We start from the raw sequence: 18,454 nt of genomic DNA on the forward strand, positions 1-18,454 counted from the left end.
TTGCATAATAACTGAAAAAAGCACCACTGAATGAAAAATGGGCTGGGAGGTCAGTTTTTGATCATTTATATGCAAATTGTCTTGACCTTTGATCGCTGGCCATGAGTACCATTGAAGAAGTGGAAAAAAGGGCTCTGTTATCCTGCCCTGAAACACCAAGTCATTGGTTCAGGCATGTGATGACACCTGGGTGAAAATCAAATCTCAAGACGTACCACAGTTCACTGATCACAGTAACTCAGTGGACCACCGCATGAAGTTCACGAGGAAGGATATTAAAAATGACAGGTTAGCTTTCTTAGACTGTGAGATTTCCATCAGTAATTGGGGAAATTAAAAAGTTGACGTGTACTGTAAACCAATGCATATGGATGAGAATTTAAGGTTTGACTCTCATCATCTACTGGAGCTCCAACTGGGTGTCATTAAGACGCTACAACACTGATCGAACACCATCCCCACAGAAACAGCGGCCAAATGTATATTATACATTTGTTTTGTATAATATTAAGAGAGGAGGAGGACAACTGCTCCCTGAGCGAAACCCTTTAGTGATCCTTCACAGAACAGCTGAGAAACATTTTCACTAAACACCAGTCTCTGTGGCTTTCAAACCCACGTGTCAGCAAATGTGTTTATTTTATGGTCTGCTCATGTCAAAGTTCGCCATCTAGTGGGTGAATAGCAGAAGCACCACGTAAGGGCTACAGCAGAGCTTACTCCAAGCACTCTCAAGGGAAAGTCAAGTCTGTAAGCTCTGGATAGAAGCAACTACATTACATTATTTAGCTGTTCTGCCACAAAGTAAAAAAAAAAAAAATCAAATAAAAATCTCACCACATAGTATGCAAAAACTTTTATTGGCAATCAGCACTTTGATATTTTTGTGACAGAGCTACTGGCCTTAAATTAACAATTAACATTTCAACCAATGCTGCAAAGACTCTGCAACAAATGTTAAATCCAGCTTTCTGTCACGCACGATGAGACATGTCAGTCAGCCAGTGTTGTGCTTTTTAACCAAGACACCGCGTAAAATGGTTCACGCCTCAACTGATGTTCCAGTAATCAAGCTCCTCAAACATGTCGCTGTCACAGATAACTGATTTTTTCCTTTCATGAGGAACTCATCTGCTACTACAGGGACCATAAAATGAGACCCGTACAATGAGCGACGCTGGCTGCGATAAGAAGAGGAAAACATGCCTGAAAGAATTAAGAATAGCAACGTTCTTTGGAACAGAAATAAGTAATGTTGCATATTGTAAAGTGGCCAGAGTCTGAGATTCAGTAACGCTGTATTTACCCGTTACATCATCGCTGGAGGAGAAATGTTTAAGACTGCAGGGAAGCAACTGTGGCCAAATCCAACTGTTCTACAGAAAGGCAATGGCATAATGTAAAAGCCAAGAGTAATACTTTCTTTATGAAAAACACTTTTTACAGAAATGTATTTTCTTATTTGAAGAAAGAAACAAAAAGAGGCCTTTTTTTTTTTTTTTTAAGTAGAACCTTTGTTTGTTTGTTTTTTTAAATATATAGATACATAAAAACTTCATACAAAGAAAATGTAAATCACAGCTCCTTAACTGGCAACAATTGAGGTTTTGACATTAATATAACAACATAATACTGTCAAAGACTAAACACCATTATAAATATATACCTATTTACACTCAGATGTTATTTACAATGAAGTAAACACAATCGTGCAACAACACACGCTGGACTCTGTTCCTAAAGAGACTTTTTGATTTCAAAGAGTCAATCTCGCAAAACGATTGACAAATCAGCTAAAAGAACTCAGGAAACAACCTCTTTACATATTTTAAAATTAGTCTGAACCAAAAAAAAGTAAGAAAGAAAAAAGTAGTTTTTGGTCTTTGTGTTTTTCTGCTCCTCAGCTCAAGTCAATTGAAACATGACCAAGAAATATGCAATCTTTCATATTCCTGATTTCATTGGTTGTTTTCCTGAGAGTCAGCGGCTGTTGAGCACAAGCAGTTTCTAAAGGAAAGAGAAGGAGTAGTTCTGTAGACAGCAGAGAAATAAACAGCTGGTAGTTTAGTGTGTCCACACCTCGTGGGCCCACAGATGATTGTGGCGGAGCCAGCGGCGGGCAGAGGAAACGTCCAGCATGAAGACTTGTTCTTGTTCCGAGTTGACTGCTGTGTAATGGACTATTAGTTTGGGCTGAGGGATACAAGCTGCAGAGAGGAGGCGGCTGCCAGCAGAGAGGTACTCACTCTCACAGCTTTGAGTCCTGGAAGAGGAGAAAGCACGAGCATCACGTACCACTGCGGTCGAATCCTTACACACACACTCACCATGGACAATCGTTTTTTATCATTTTGAATGCAAAGAGTTCTTTATTTCTGGGTGAAATTATCACATATCAAAGTATGCATTAATCCAGCCCCCCCCCATGCCAATATTTCACTGATACCTGAAATATCTGAACAGGCTCCTTATACACAAAAACACAATTTACCTTTTGAGAGTAATGGTGAGAGAAGTAGTGGGCTCTGATAGGTGGTGAATGACTGTTGCGTTGACAGTGATGAACATCTCGAAGGTGAGAGCCAGCTCCACCTCCCCCAGTCGACAGGGGACAATCAGTGTCATGAAACCAGGGGGAGCTGAGACTCCAGGGTAGTAGCCCACACTCAGAGAACCTAATGAACATGACACCTCAGAGTCTAATCCAAATCTTTGATCATCTTGTAAACGTTAGCAGAGACTGATCAGACTCAACATCTGGTGCCGTAATAGAAACTGCAGCTGTTTCCTGCCTTCGACAACTCACATTTATGATGCAGTGATGTAAGTGTAAAAACCAGAGTGTGGTACTTACGTCTGAAGACTTCCCGAGCACGGAGCCAGAGGTTTTGCTTGCCCAGTTTCTGTAAAAGTATCCGAAGCACTGTGTGGTCAACGGCCAGGTTTTTAGAGAGCATAAAGTCCACCGTGTCTGAAGCCACAGGAAGTATCTGCCTGTCCACACACACTTGAAGGTGAGAGTTAAACAAAGGGCTGTACCTGGAGATATCCATCGAGTCTGGGGAAAAAAGAAAAACCTCTTTATCAACTAAATTTTTCTCACAGCTGAGCATCTATTAGCGCTAGCAAATACGGTACACTGCTCAAAATTAAACCAGCACTTTCTGATCAGAGTGTAGCGGGTCAGTTAAACTTGTGGGATATTGATCTGGCCACTTTAGTAGCAAAGCTGACTAACCTGCTGTATCATTGTTTGTTTGTTTTTGTTACTTTAATTTCAGCTCTCTGTAGGTTACTCACCACTTGACTCTTTAACTCCAGGAAGATTACAGAGAACCTCCAGCGTGTCTCTGTGAGAGGTTTTTTCAGCCAGACGTATCAGCACACGAGTCCTACTCTCCAGATCGGCAGGCTCACACGGCCATGAGCACGAACTCAGGAACCACTTGTTTTCTGGATTAACGGATGTATAAACAAAATTTAAACAATTCAGCAAATAACTGGTTTCACAATTCTACAACGTTACCTACAAGACTATGAAAGCAAACATTTCTCAGGGCAGCGAGACGACTATCACTTTTAAGGTTTCCACATAAAGTCCAAGGACATAAACCCAAATTTGCTTTTACTGATTTATATTGAAAGGCACTTTAAGTTTGTGAGTGTTAAGAAAAGACATTAATGGAAACCTATTATTGAGTATTGTGCAAAGTCTTGAGTCATTTTTTACACTTTCCTTGCAAGAAGCCAGACTTGTCTTTGTTAAACAACTGGTCCTGAGCAGCAGCTCTCAACACTTTCTGATGGTCATTCAAATCTTTCTTTTAGACATTGGTTGCTTTTCCCCTCATCTTCAGTGCAGTCCTTGCACCGGACCACTTTCTTGTTTGCAAACACTGACATACAACTCATCCAAGCATAACATACATATCAGACAATTTCTTACATTGATTCTTCAGGCACTTTGTGTTTAGCAGCCAGTCACAAAAACAAAAGAAAATCATGTTTTCATCTTAAGACCTCAGAAAAAAAAAAAAAAACCTTCAGTTCTGACCCAAAAAGCCTCTTGGATCAAATGTCTTGACAAACTTAATGAAGTCCAGTCTCCTTTGTTCCAAGCTCTTAAGACTACCATGAATGAGAACCTACACAGACATGTTCCCATTTCTTTATGCCAAAGATGATACAGGCGCAAAATAATATCTTTGGGAATCAGCTTGTTGACACAAACAGCTATTAGCTGTAAAGTTGACATATCTCAGCACCAGTTAAAAGTTGGCCCTTTAAATGACTTTGCTTTGCTAATGCAGCATAAATCACATTTTCATTCAAGCTGTGAAACTCTGTGCTTATAAACCATGAAAATAAAACGCTGGTTACATTTTAAGCATGACGACATTAGCTAAATGAACATCGATCAGCTTCACGAGTCGCTACCTCGGAGTGTGTTCAGAGCGCCCTCCACGCTGCCACTCAGGAGGAAGAGCTCTGCAGCCACAGTGATCAGGCAGCATCGTGACGCTCCATCCTCGTTCCCAAACAGACCTTTCAGAGTTGAGTAGCAGACTTTTAAAACAGACAGCGTCTCTACCACCCTGCGACCCTGCATCAGTAAACATGACACAGACAGATGTGAGACAGACAGCTCAGATGTGACGAGGACAGAGTGAGCTGCACGGCCTGATTACCTTGGCCCACTGATGAGTTTTGTGGTACCGTAACATCAGAGAGACTCCAATTCTGCCTATGAAACTCCTCACCATGCTGTCCTCACTTTCATTCTGACACACTAAAGAAAATTTGAATGAATAAAAGAAAAACCTTTTTTTTCCAGATGGGAATCTGGTAGGTGCTAGTACACAGAACCACACCGGGGGAAGAAAACCGATGTTTATCTCTACTTACAGCTTTTACCTGTCTCAGCAAATACAGAAAAGGGCAGTGACAGCTTGTCTTTGCCCTCAGACAGGAGTGCGACAGCAATGCGACCGCTGATGCGCTCCACTTGGCTGGGGTGCTGGGTGGACTGGCAGATCCCTCTAAAAACCTCACCTATCCTCCTCCAGTCCTCTTGTTTCATACAAAGCTGACACAGACGACAAATGTACACACATGAGCACAACGCACCACCATCTTTACAGACAAAGCTGTCAAAAGATGTGAAGCTCTTACCTCCATTTCCACAATGGAATGGGCCAAGTTCAGATACTCTGGAAACGGTGCACCAGGGGAAACCCTTTTAGAGGGAAAATAAGAATTATAAGAGTTATGATTAACAAATGAAAACAATTGTGAACTTTGTGGCTCACTCACTTGTTGTTGCCGGACACTGAAGGCGAGTTTGGATGAATCATTTGCTGGAAAAAAGGAGTGTTCCTTACACAGTCGAGGCAGTCCAAACTCAGCTCTAGTCCAGCGTTGGCCATCTGTAAACATACAGACAGACAGTCCAGAGGCACATAAAACAAATGAGCTAAACTCGGAGCATAATGACAGGCAAACAACTGATACCTTGAAAGTGAGCTGCATGAGTTCAGGCACAAAGCCCATCAGACCCTTTTCTCTCACGCAGTTAAAAAGGGAGAGGAGGAACTCATGGCTGGGCTAAAAAGAAAACAAGTTCAGCGTCTAATCTCATGTCAGCATTAATCAGTTGTTTAGTTTTCTCCATGGTTAATGTCAGGACTGCTACACTGACCACTATGTTGTGAGCCAAGCCAACACTGAGGACGGAGAAGACCTCGGACACCATGCCAGCTTTCAGCAGAGCCCAGAGGAGGGAGAAAAATATCGGCAAAGAGAAATACACTCCTGGTGGGTTCTTCTGGTAATATCCTGTAAACACAGCTCCTGAGGAGAACAGGAGTAGAGCAGGAGAGGAGAAAGGAGGCAGATGAATGACGCAGCAAAAACGGGCAATCAGTTTAGCATGCAACGTGCACAAAGGCTGTGGGAGAGAAAGAAATGGGAAGGAAAGGAAGGAAACTCACCTGCTTTCTGAAGGCACATTGGATTTTTGATGAATCTTGTCACGTTTTCAATACAGAACTAGCAAATGAAAAAGAAAGTGTGCAATTACAGCGATGTCACAGCAGAGGGTGATGTTGCCCCTGTAATCTCCAACAATTCAATTTGATTTTTAAATTCAAGATTTAAAACACAAGATTTACACAATAAACAAACAATTTACTGTCTTTGGTGAAATCAAGAAAACTAAATAAAGTAAAAATACAAATCAGAGTGTACCTTTTCATCCCCCTCCGCAGGCAGATGTTGGAAGCGACACATCTTGAACCCACAGGTCAGTGATTCACTGAAGTACAGCCTGCAGTACTGAGCGTTTAGACAGCATCACACAGTCAAGTTATAGAAATGCAATTCACCCACCGTGCAAAACATATTTATTGTAGAGAAGAACAAACTGTACATCCACAGTAACCACGGTGACATTAGTTTAATTCTTTTGGGAAACCTCAAGCTGAAACCGAATGATTGTTTGAGCAGACCGTGAAACGGAGGCCATTTCTGTTCATAGTTTAGAAAATGGAAATCGTGCTGTATTCAGTAAGGATTCACTAGTTTTAGAGACCACAAACTCATCGGTGAATTGTTTACTGAGGTCAGAGATTTAAAGGTATTTGAGACTCATTTTCAAATGGCCGTATCCATCTCTATATACAGACTATGGAAAGGACCCTTATATCTCCAGATATGACAGTAATTTCTTTATAAGTTTAAAATTAGTTGTCCCACTAGAACTTCTAAAACCAGTTCTGACTTTTCCTGATTTGTTTCAGTTATATTCTATTAAATAACTGGAAAGTCCAATCTATGCTAACGCCACCGAACATGTATTTAAACTGAGCATTTTTCAGTAGCAACATGTTAATATACACAGGAACACTTACAGAACTTGATTTCAGGCGCCTAAAATCCATCATGTTTGCTGAGTTTGTGATCCATGCCCCTGCTTGGAGACCAGAAGAGCCAAAGAATAAAGTAACGCTGTACTGAGCACTCACATTGGCAAATAAGTTATAAAATGAGGAGTTATTAGTGAGAACAAGATAAACGTAACAGCAATTAAAGTTCATTGTCTGAGCCCTTTTCATTTTCCCTCACCGGTTCCCATGGACATGAGCGGGGTGATGTTTTGAAAGGAGTTCACTGTCTTGATGGGCTGGCTCCTGTTACAGAACATAAACAATATGATGACCGTGAGACTGAAAGATTAATGTGACAAATCAAAGATCAGGTCATGTGCAATAAGCAAACTGGTACCTTTCTGGGCCACTATTTACATGATTGTTGTTGGTATCAGATTGAACCTATTGGAGAAAAAAAAACAACACATGACAGATACACCATTGTGCATTTACTATACTTTAGAACAGGGGTGCCCAATCCCAGTCCTCGAGAGCTACCGTCCGACAGCTTTTAGATGCATCCTTGGTCAGACACACCTGAATCAAATGAATGGCTTGTTATCAGGCCTTTGCCAAACTTGGTGGCATACAGAAGAGGTAATCAAACCATTTGATTCGGCTGTGTTGGAGTAGGGATGCATCTAAAAGCTGCAGGACAGTAGCTCTTGAGGACTGGGATTGGGCACCCCTGCTTTAGAAGCAGGAGAAACGTATGAAACACCCATTCCTTTGGAAATAAAATTATTTAAATTCAGTATTTGATGTGTCAGATCTTTAAACATTGTCGCTGTAATCCATCAGATTCGGTGCTTTCTAAAATGCACAGAGAGCATTTATGCAGGAGAAGCGCTGTTAAAAGTCCTGCCATGTTTTTCTACAAAACCTCAGGGAAGTTAAAACCACTGACATGCACGCTGCTCCTTTCGCTCTCTCTCTCTCTCTAAATATATATATATATGCATATGATTGTGCAGAGGTGCAGAGGACCCATTACTTTACCACGTGTTTGCTTTGCTTCTCAGTGGAGGTAGGGCATGTGTCGCTCTGTGTTCCAGTATGGCTGTTGCTAGAATGAGGTCTCCATGGCCTGCTGTTACTCTCCTCTATAGGATTTGAAGAAGAAGAAAAAAAAAAAACAATCACAAGTTTATCTCTGGACTACTGAAGTCTGTTCCAATCATAGAGGGGAAAATTTTTTTTACCATCCATATGTCAAAGTTTTGGGTCATTTGAAAATTTCAGGCCATTGTCTCCATTATAATGGCCATTATCAAAGTTAGTTGAGTTAGGCATCTTAAAAAATTTCCACTTGCTAACTCAAACTTCTGAGAAAATAACTTGAAATTTTGAACAAACGTCTGTACTGGACAAAATATATCACATTTACCACATTTCATTTCTCACAAAAGGACCACGAGCTATGAAACTCATGTAAGCAAATAAACTTACTGCACAATATTAACCACAAAAAAAAGAAAATCAATGCTTTTAAGCTTAATGGCGATAAACAACTTAGACATGTTGGTATTTTCATGTGGGACATCATAAGCAGTCAGTTAAATATAAAATGCAAAAAAATCTAATTTAATTTCCTTTTAAAAGCAGTGAGTTTCTCATTTAGGAGCTGTTGGGATTTTCAGTAAGCTCAGTAAAACCAGTTTACATGTCTCTCTAATCTTTGAATTAAAAACAGTTTGAGATATTAGGAGCGATGCGAGAACTAAGTAACTTAGTAATGTACTGCTGCAGAGGTGCCAAAGTGGATTTTAGCCACATAAAAGAATCAACCAGGACATTTTTATTGCTTTAACTGCAGTCGGACGGCTCTTTCCAGCAAGTAAGTGAAGCCATAAAACTCCAGACTCCAGCTGTTTATCTATATCTGTAAAAAAAAAAAAAAAGAAAGAAAGAAAGAAAAGAAACAAAAACAAGCAGCTTTCTCCATTTCTTTCACAGCAACTAGAGCTGTGTGATATGACCAAAATCTCATATCCCGATAGAAGACATTTATCGTTCCAACAACGATAAATATCACAAAATTTTTTTACATTTTCTGTGAATCTCAGGCATCTCAACTTGTGTGAAGTGGCTCAGCTGGGCACCGATGCATGAAACTACATCTTTAGACATAAGTTGAAACAGCCGCAGTTTTCTTTGCGAGTATTTATTACATGGCGTGCTGCAGGGAAAATCCTGTTCTGAGGTTTATTTTTTAGCACCTGACAGCTCTTTTTAGCTTCACGTCCATAAACACTCTGCATACTATTTCATGTGATTCAGTTTATTTTGAAAAATCTCAACAGGATCTTCAGCTTTATTGTGAAAGGTTTATTTGGAAAATAAACAAGCGGACGGCGGAGCCACGCGATGGTTTTACCGTCACTGTTGCTAACGACAGTCGCTTGTCCGTCCGTAGTGTGGTTATACTAAATATAAGAGAAAAGCTTAAGAAATTAATTCTACAATGACCATCAAAACCATGAAAAAATATTGCTGTAAACAGTTTATTTTGCAACACCACAAAAAAAAACGATAGTGTAAAATGAGACGTCAGACGATCACTGCGTCCCATTCATGTGGCCGAACTTTAGGTTGAGCCACAAACACTGACATGCTTTTACTTTTACCAAGCGTTCTACTGTTTTTACTTCATTTTTACTTATTTTCCTTTTTTAAAAATGTTTAGCTTCTTCTGTCTTATTTTCACCTCATACATATCAACAGAAACAATAAAATTACACTGATGCTTTTTAAAGTAGCCTTCCATAAATATAGAAGACACTGTCATCATGGCTCAGTTTCTCTGCGCACTGATCGTACCTGTGTTATCAGGACTGTCGCAAGGCAAACCCACAGTCACCGGAGCCAATCTAGAACAAAAATAACTTTTATTTATAAAGCATTCAACAATTCATCTGTCACTTGCAGGACTTAATGTTAAATATAAGACCTTACCTCTCGTGCAGCTCCTGTGACGCTCCATCTCTTCTTGGAGTATTCACCACAGCAGCAGGTTTGGTTCCCGGAGCCTCGGCAGCTCGGGTAGGACCCAGCTTCAGCAAACTTTGATCAGGCAGGTTGTCAAACAGTTCTGGGTCGTCCTGCATCACGTCAACAAGCAGGATGTCCTGTTCGTAGGCCGTTAACTCGTCCAAAATGCCAGGCTGAGAATCACCAGCTGCTTCTACTTGGATTTTATCCTCTTCCCTGTTTGCTATTTTAGACGGGCTTGATCCCTCTTCTGTGTCTGAGTGCGATTCTCCATCACTCGAGGCCGCAGCGTTCTCTTCGTCACTGCTGGAAGAAGAGCAGGGCTCTGTCAGAACACCTGAGCTAAGGCTCGGCTTTATTTTACGATGTAAGGAAACTTGTTCAGAACTTCCATTACCCTGCTCCATATCCTCCTCCTCAGCACTTTCTTCTTCTCTGCTGGGAGAAGACTGATGTTCCCTTAGTGTCTCAGGAGTTGTAAAGTCTGACAAGACTCTTTCCGACTCTTCAATATTGTGCTCAAGACAATCATATGTTTCATTATTGCAATTATCATTTTGTGGCAAGTTGCTGGCAGCTTTGTTCATTTCTTCCTCTTCTTCTTCCATGTTTTCCTCATCTGTATTGCTCGAGCTGCAGCATGAGAAGCTTCTCTGGCACAACTGCAGTTGTGGTGAACTGACAGGGGAGAGCAAAGGTGGAAGCATGAATTCATTCGAGTCTGACTCTACACAGTGTTCCTGGGAGATGCTGCACAATGGTGAACCCGCTGAAGCGTTGCCCCTAAACGGACTTGTACAATAATACGGCTCCAGTCTGGGGGGACTCCTGCATGGGAACGGTTCCTTGTCATTTGCATGTTCATCTTGAGGAAGGATGGAGGATTCACATGAATGAAAGGAGTCAGGGGTGTGCAGAGGAACATGGGGAGAAGAAGAAGCTGTTTGGGCTTCTTCACAGGAGGACAATATTTTGTCAGCAACATTGAATCTCTTGGGAATAAGCGATGACGGTGGGAGAGAAGATGTTGTGGCTGAGAGGCTGCTCACGCTGCCCTGTGTGAATGGAGATGACATAGGAGACAGAGTGGTGGCAGTGTCCCAGTCACTCAGGCCGAGGACTGAGGGGGAAGGGGTCGATATGGAGGTGACAGTTTCTGGTCCATTAACTAGCAAAGCTGAGGCTGAGACTCCATCAGTGCCACGCTCCCTTCCACACTGAGCTGGAGGGGGGAATGATGCTGTATCTGAATTAGGCCTGGTTTCTGACTCTTCAGGCTGGTTAAACAGCGGTGAGGTCTCCATGTCTTTTCTGTGCCCTTTCTCATTTCCCTGAGCAAAAACGCTTTCTCCATCCTCTTCCCATTTCTCTGTAGGCGCCTTCGGGGGAATGTCCTTGAACAGATTACTGGATGAACCTGGCATACTTTGATTAACTGTTCCAGAGTCAATCCCATCCTTTGCTGATGGATCAATAGTCCCTGCTGTGGTAGAAGCATTTGTTGTGCAAGTCTTTGAGAAAGGCCAGGCCATGTCAGTGCGTGCACATGAAAAATGTATTTTTCTCAAATACGCCCTTACTCTCTGGCAAGTGTACGACTCTGGTGCATCTGTCTCCTCGTCACTAACGTGATCGATGAGATCTGACAACACGTGTGATCCATCAGCATTTGTGGGATCGCCTTTCTGACCACCTGAAGCGCTACACTTATCTGTGGGCGCGAAGTCCAAAGTGCTGCTGCACTCAATGCTATCCCCTACCTTTCCTTTTTCTCTACAAGTCTCTGAGCTTACTGGATCAGATCCTGGACCAAGGTCCTCTTCAGCATCTCTGTCACACATGCCACCTCTGCAGTTGCCTGTGTTTGTATGCTCATCTAGTAAAAAAGAAGCAGAACAAGTTGCAGAGGCTTCGCCTGTCTGACTCCGGTGGAAAGGACTCACAGTATGATGGGATAATGGCTGTGAATGCATGCCTTCATCCGGGTGGTTCTGGCGGATCACACTTTGAGACTGACAGACGGTGTTCTCATCCTGAGCACTTGGACAACACTTGCTACTTTTAACCAGAGTCTTTTTCACAGTTTCTGATTCGTTATGCCTTAAACAAGTAGGCCAAAACCGAAATGAAGCTCTCATCTCCTGCTGGAAGCAACGCACAACCTTGTTCTCAAGAGCATCCGGTAACACATACCCACAATCGTGACCGCAAGCTTCACATTTTTTGGCAACGTCACAAAGGATCACTTTGGGATACTGGTTTATCCACACGATAATCTTCTTAGAGCTCTGAATGATTGTGTTTTCTTTCTCGATTTCCGACTGAGCAGCAGGTGGCTCTGACCCTGGGCTAGCTCTTTTTAGCCTTTTTAGCTTACCCGGTGCCTTGCGCTGAGGGGAAGTGTATTTACATTCCCCACAGAGACCACAATGGGAGGCTCCGACAGCTCTTCTTAGTAACACTTCTGAACCAGCAAGACCGGAGAGGTTTGGCTCTGAATGTCTATCAACATCTGCAAGTGGAAACAAAACACTGTCAGAGAGTGCAAAACGAAATAACACTGATTTACCTACGCATCAGAAAGAAACATCACCATGGTTTTCTTTCCTTTTTTTTTTTTTTTCCTAAGTAACTGCTTTATAAACAGCATCGATTCCAATCAATATCAGCACCATTTGGGATCATCTCATTCACCGTCTTGGACAAAGGCTTAGAGCAGTTGCTGATTTCATTAGATGCAGGAAAGTCAAACAGACCAATCACAACAAATCACAGAGGCATCAAACAAAAAAAAAACCCACCTGAACAGAAATCAAGCAAATCAATCAAAAGCCAAACCAGGACATATATGAACCAATCGTGTTGCTGCACTGAGGAATGTGGATGACATCCTCACATGTATTGCGGTGGATATATCTACTCATGGATCGATTAAATCAGTTAGCCAACAGTGTCCATTCAAATGAACTAGAATTGGATTTGCTCAGTGTTCTGTCAGGATGAGCAGGGACTTTTTTTTCGCATATAATTTTAAATTCTGGTGACAACTCAAAGTTAAGGTGCTCTCTTTTCATTTAGGTAAAGGCTTCAAAATCAGCTGAAATGGCTTCTGAGTCGCAGAGATTTGCTTCTTGAAGAGCTTTGTTAGGATTTGTCTATCTTAACATCTCAACCTTGAGAAAATAAATAAAGTAAAAATCGATTTTCATATCAGTTTAATTTACCGAAGATACCCAGGCACGACTTTTTTTTGAAGGCAAACCCATAAGTGGTTATAATTGTGACTGGTACAACAAAAAGGCAGAGAGGTTTTGAATTATGTCAGAAAATAAGCTCCATAGGAAATAAATGTTAAGACACGTGTGCGCTTTTGTTCAAGAAGCCTCTGAAAATGAAGACACTAAATTATAATACTTTTTTTAGGCCATAAATGAACTACAGTTTCACCACAGAGGTCCTGTGTTCAGTGTAATGACACTGTACACATAATTTACTAGAAAACACCTTCTCTGGGACAATGGACATGATTAAAAAATTAAAAATAAAAAAGATTCACAACTGGGGCACTATTTACTGATCTATTTTATATTGCAGGAAAACAATGTCTAGAGCTTGTGTTAACCAGAGATCTTATTTCAGACATCTAACCAAAATATCACAAAAAAAATATTTAATTTAAGGTACATGAAATACAAAAAATGCAATTTTGTGTTAAGGTTTAGAGAAAGAAAGAAAAAAGCTCTTACTTTATAACTGGTTATGATTTAGTAACAAGGACCGACTGAGTCTGGAAAACGTACATTTGGTTAACGTTCCCACTTCTAATAAAGAACTGCAAAGAGTAGGTTCACTAAGCTCTTGAGTGGCAGCCATGTGGAACAGCTTCCCAGGCTGTGAATGAGACAATCCCCAAATTACCCAACTGAGGTTTTGTCGATGTGTGAAGCACTAACCACGTGACGTTAAACTTTCTGCCATTTGGACGTGTGACTACCACAAGCAAGTGAATAAGGCCTCAGTCACAGGCCCGCAACCATCAGTAATGAGGGAAAATTGAGTACTCCAACCAGTTTTGACTGGATGCTAGAGGTTAATGGCAGTCGCTAAAGGATTGCTGACAGACCGGTGCAAGACCCCCTGGCAACCACCTGCTACTAGGGAAAAAAGTGTATTCCCCAAACATTTGGAAGAAACATACTTTTGACTGCTTTGGTCACTGGCGTTTTGGTTTAAATGATAGTGAATGACTTGCATAGGCTGAGCTCTGAGTCACAACTTTTACTTTCATGACCATTTTCAGGTTTTACTCCAGCTAGGAGAGCAGTATTTGTAGACAAACATGAAAAACTACAGGCAAGTGCACCACCTTTTTCAGCAACTTCCAAGAACATAAGAACCACTCCCACAAAGTGTGGGAATAGGCATGTTTCCCTAGCAACCGGTGGTACTATCACAACCAATATGGGGACAAATCTGTAACAACACTGTTTTTATACACTTTATAAAATAAATAGATTATATTACAAAACCTTAATAGGAATATACAGCCGGGGATTAAGTTAGTCTGTGTAGCTCATGTTCAGCAAATAAGACTAGTACCAACTATATGAACAGGAAATGTATCTCCTATTAGCAGGCTGCTAGTTAGTGTATAATTAAACTCCATCAGCTCCAATCCGGGCAAGTAATAGCAAAGGTGATCCTTCATGTCAGGTTCAACCATGAACTACATGATATCCACTAAAACTGGATTGTGTTCAGTAGGACTTTACCACATTGTTAGCTTAGCATCTAACACAATTTGGCACAAATTAGCCAAGAGTTAGCTAAAAGCATAAACCTATCACAAAACGCCCAATTGTAAAATCAATTTAAAGGCAGTCCAATTTAACCAACCTTAAAACATTTAACCTTAAAAACTCTAACTTATAATCCAGCTAAAGTGCACCTTACTTGGGAGTCGGCGGGGTGTTTCCCTTCGCACTTGTCCCGATTTTGCAGAAGGAGCCGCGGGCTGAGGATCACACCCGGCGGACGTGGCCTTCACTGAACTCCGTCCCTCTCTAACACCGACCCTCACGCTTTTAGTCCGGCGTGCCACACCACTTTCACCCCTTATGTCGCACTGTCTAAAATGACATCTACCCGACTTTAAATCGGCTTGTCTCTTCCTCCCTTTCCTCATGGCCAGAACCGCCTGGCTTGTCAGCTTCATTTGATAGGGTATTTTGGACCTTTCACTCCTTGGTTTCGTCCTACCGTGGAGACGTATGAACCATGCGCTGTATGACCGTTTGCAAACACACCAAATAAACCGAGGTCTGAGGTTGCACATGTTTCTGAAGCCCGCCACTCCACGTTTGCTCTGTTGATACTTGCCTCTAGTGTTCGGCCCGTCGTGTTTATCAGCTCTTCGTGACTCAGAGTCTACTTTACTCTTTGTTTTCTGCGTACCTGAGCCATTCTCCTCCGGTTCCTCCTCGTCGTGAGTGCTCGGCGCCCGTGTCTTCCTTTCGGAACCCATTGTGTGCGTTAAGTTTTGGTCGGGTTCATTGCTGCCCGGAGGTGACACTGTATCTTTCTCTGACATTTGCTGCACGGAATCAAAGTTTTTCTCTTGGTTTTTGCTGTCAGCCGAAATTCTATCCAGTAACTTTGGGAGTCGTCTCCGCCGCGGGGTCAGCTTTAACCCAACAACGTCTTTTAGCGCAACTCTGTTCAGTTTCACCCTGCTAGAAGATGGAAACATGCTAACAGTTAAAACTGTGCCTTCCAAAACTTATTAAAAAGTTTACCAGGCTGCTAAAAAAGTATTTTTCAGAGTAATGCTGGAACTTGTTCTTCTTAAACCATCATTACGTTACTATTCGGGGCCCTCGCACTCGTGTTGCTGCTGCCCAGTGTTAATTTGAGATTGACATGGAGAGCTAAGGTGTGCCCGAATCATTGCGCATGCGCAGAGCATTTCGCGTTTCTTAGCCGTCCTACACACATTGCCCATACAAGTAACTTCTATATCCATACTAACTTTTAACCAGAGGTGGCCTAACTATAGATATTGTGTACTTAATTAGAAGTGCACATACTTGTATTAAAATACTCTGGTAAAAGTGGAAGTAATGATTTAACCTATTCACTCAAGTAATAGTAACAAAGTACAGGCTCTGGAATGTACTCAAAGGAAAAGTAACAATTGAACTTATTTAAGGACGCTTCTACCAGGAATTTTGGTCTAAAGCCAACAGAATCTCGTACTATGTTAATGTAATAAAATCATATTAATTGCTGTGAATACAAACTTATTTCAAATAGAATTTTAATTCTAATGAATGTGCATTAGTCCTCCAGGCTTTGGTCTTCACAGCAGACGAACAGCAACTGAAAGTCATGTACTTAAGAAACAGGAAAAAAACCCAGCAATGACCTGACACAGGACCTGAGAGGTGCATCTGGCCCTTCAGATGATCCATATACTGTTCACTAAAGCCTCGTCAGAAATGTTGTAAGTGAAAGGTTGGCTGTAAAAAAGCCATTCCTGAGGAAGGAAACCGGGGAGAAAAGGCTTAGGTATGCCAAATTACAAAAGAAGTGGACTGAACAACATTTCTGATGACGTAATGAACCCAAAATTCTTTGGTTCACATCACTGTATGTACAGACTAATGTACAGGTTGCTGTTCAGGTTATACCCTGCTTTTCACCCTATCCCTAGCAAAAATGCAATCTGAATCGGATGGATGGTCATTAGTAAGTACATAGGAGGACAGAAGAGAAACACAACAGTCAGTTTCTACAATCATCAGTAAAAGAGGGTGGAGACTTTGTCTTGGTTTGGGGTTACATGAGCTAGTTGCGATGAGGATCTTTTTGAAATTATAATATCTGTGTTTATAATTTCAACCTTGATGAAATTATAAACACAGAAAAGTACCATCAGATATTGAACTCTGTGCAATACCATCTGCAATGTATGGTTTGGCAGCATATTTATTTTTCAGTATGACAGTGATCCCAAACAGACTGTCAATGAAGCATACCTGGATAGAAAAACACACAATGGAGCACTATAAGTCATGGACTGGCCTCCCCAGAGCCCGGATCTCAGCATTAATGTGGGATCATCTTGATCATCTTAATAGAGAACGGAAGAAAAGGCAGCCAACATCCAAAGAGCTTTGAATGTCTAAGAAGCCTTGAACTATTCCTTGACTATTTAAATAAATTATGAGTAAACTTGCCTAAGAGAGTTCAGGTAGTGTTGAAGGTGGTCATACCAAATATTGACTTTCAAGCTTGTTAGATTTGTACAATCTCCGATTTTGCCTTGTATACTGTATTTCCTTTTATATTTGAACATTTCAATAAATCACCTCACGTTTTTCCACATTTCCAAGCAATATATAAAGAAATAAATGGTGGCTTGAGACTTTAACACAGTACTGTAAATAATAAATCAACATTTAAATTAGCCTGCATTTTGCCACTTGTCTGATATGCACCACTGCCTGACTGAGTGATGAAATACATGTCACTGGAGTAGAGTTCAGTAGCAGTGCAGTGTTAGAACAGTCATAAACCTTGAGATTCCCCTGCATAATCCATCCCATTTTCATTTTTAAGGATTGTTTAATTTTCTTTAGGATATTACTGACTGGAGTGAGATAGTCCAAGGATCACATTCCAGCCCTCAGGCCATATTTAGCCAATGTATGATATAGCTGCACATTCTCATGTGAGTGTAATGAGTACATTAATGGGATGAAATAGAAAACTGTTATTATCCAAGGTCTAAAACTAGAGTGGTGCAGCAAATACTGTGTGTAGATGTGCGGGTGAACCGAAACTGTAATTGTTTGATATTAGTGTGGGCGGAGGTGTGGTCCCTGGTTCGGCTGCAGGGGAAGAGTGGTGCAGTGAGCTCAACGGGGTGTTGCTGGGGAGGCAGGTGAGATCACAGCTGATGGCGTTTGGACTGATGACAGTCTTCTTTCCGTTTTTTTAGTGAGGCGGGAGAGGAGAGGAGGTGTGCTTAAAAAAGCTGAGACCGGCGCTGACCAGACTGTGAACAGTCACACAAAAAGTCACAAATAAACATCTCTCTGCATCAATCTGTGTGTGTGTGGAGTGCATTATACATAGTTCTTTTCTGAATTGACTGAAAATGACCAATTATGGCTACAGCATCCTGAAAGTGGGGCTTAGTTTTAGAGTTGTTTTATATACTTCTTTCCATCAACCACATTTGTGCGTAGCTATTCATGCAGATGTCTAAAAAAAGGTGTGCTATGTATTTTGTGCGTAATTTTCAAGTAGATCAATGCATCTCTTGAAACGGGGAAACGAGATGAATGCACCATAATGATGGATGCAGATTAATAAGAAGGAGGTAAAACCGATGTGCCATATATTCATCACATTTTATAATATTAAGTTTCACATGTGTAGGGGCTTGTGTGATTCAGTCAGTTTGCACTGAAGTTCAAGAGCGCTGGCAGCACAGTAAGCCCTTTCCTTGGGCTTATCACACGAAACCATAA

The 18,454-nt window shown here is 41.4% G+C and overlaps 1 protein-coding gene across 6 annotated transcripts; it reads right to left on the bottom strand.

The window, feature by feature from the left end:
• Window positions 1-841: 841 nt before the first annotated feature.
• topaz1 (testis and ovary specific TOPAZ 1) lies at window positions 842-15,864 on the bottom strand. 6 transcript variants are annotated; one of them, XM_019351077.2, is made up of 20 exons: window positions 15,372-15,864; window positions 9,882-12,429; window positions 9,747-9,796; window positions 7,926-8,029; window positions 7,282-7,328; window positions 7,123-7,187; window positions 6,909-6,970; window positions 6,247-6,333; window positions 5,991-6,048; window positions 5,699-5,850; window positions 5,512-5,604; window positions 5,314-5,426; window positions 5,173-5,236; window positions 4,906-5,086; window positions 4,689-4,789; window positions 4,438-4,603; window positions 3,301-3,453; window positions 2,855-3,058; window positions 2,492-2,675; window positions 842-2,263 (listed from the first exon to the last, which is right to left on the bottom strand). In XM_019351077.2, exons 1-20 carry the CDS (start codon window positions 15,664-15,666, stop codon window positions 2,065-2,067), a joined length of 4,926 nt encoding a protein of 1,641 aa, XP_019206622.1. In that variant the 5' UTR covers window positions 15,667-15,864; the 3' UTR covers window positions 842-2,064. The 6 variants fall into 6 exon arrangements, with proteins under 6 accessions (XP_019206622.1, XP_019206621.1, XP_025758253.1 ...); XM_019351076.2 differs by having other exon boundaries at window positions 15,297-15,864; XM_025902468.1 differs by lacking the exon at window positions 15,372-15,864 and adding an exon at window positions 14,871-15,274 and having other exon boundaries at window positions 6,909-6,967.
• Between the last annotated feature and the right edge of the window lie 2,590 nt (window positions 15,865-18,454).

Source organism: Oreochromis niloticus, linkage group LG22, assembly GCF_001858045.2.
Source record: "Oreochromis niloticus isolate F11D_XX linkage group LG22, O_niloticus_UMD_NMBU, whole genome shotgun sequence".
NCBI classification, from domain to species: Eukaryota; Metazoa; Chordata; class Actinopteri; order Cichliformes; family Cichlidae; genus Oreochromis; species Oreochromis niloticus.

What these genes read in the sequence shown, in the direction of transcription:
- topaz1 (XM_025902467.1), bottom strand. Translation starts at nt 15,252, where the DNA reads ATGTGCAACCTCAGACCTCGGTTTATTTGGTGTGTTTGCAAACGGTCA. An exon ending in TGCTGAGACAGGTAAAAGCT is followed by an intron (nt 4,790 to 4,905) that starts GTAAGTAGAGAT and finishes AATTTTCTTTAG; the next exon opens with TGTGTCAGAATGAAAGTGAG. An exon ending in TGGAGTTAAAGAGTCAAGTG is followed by an intron (nt 3,059 to 3,300) that starts GTGAGTAACCTA and finishes TTTTTTCCCCAG; the next exon opens with ACTCGATGGATATCTCCAGG.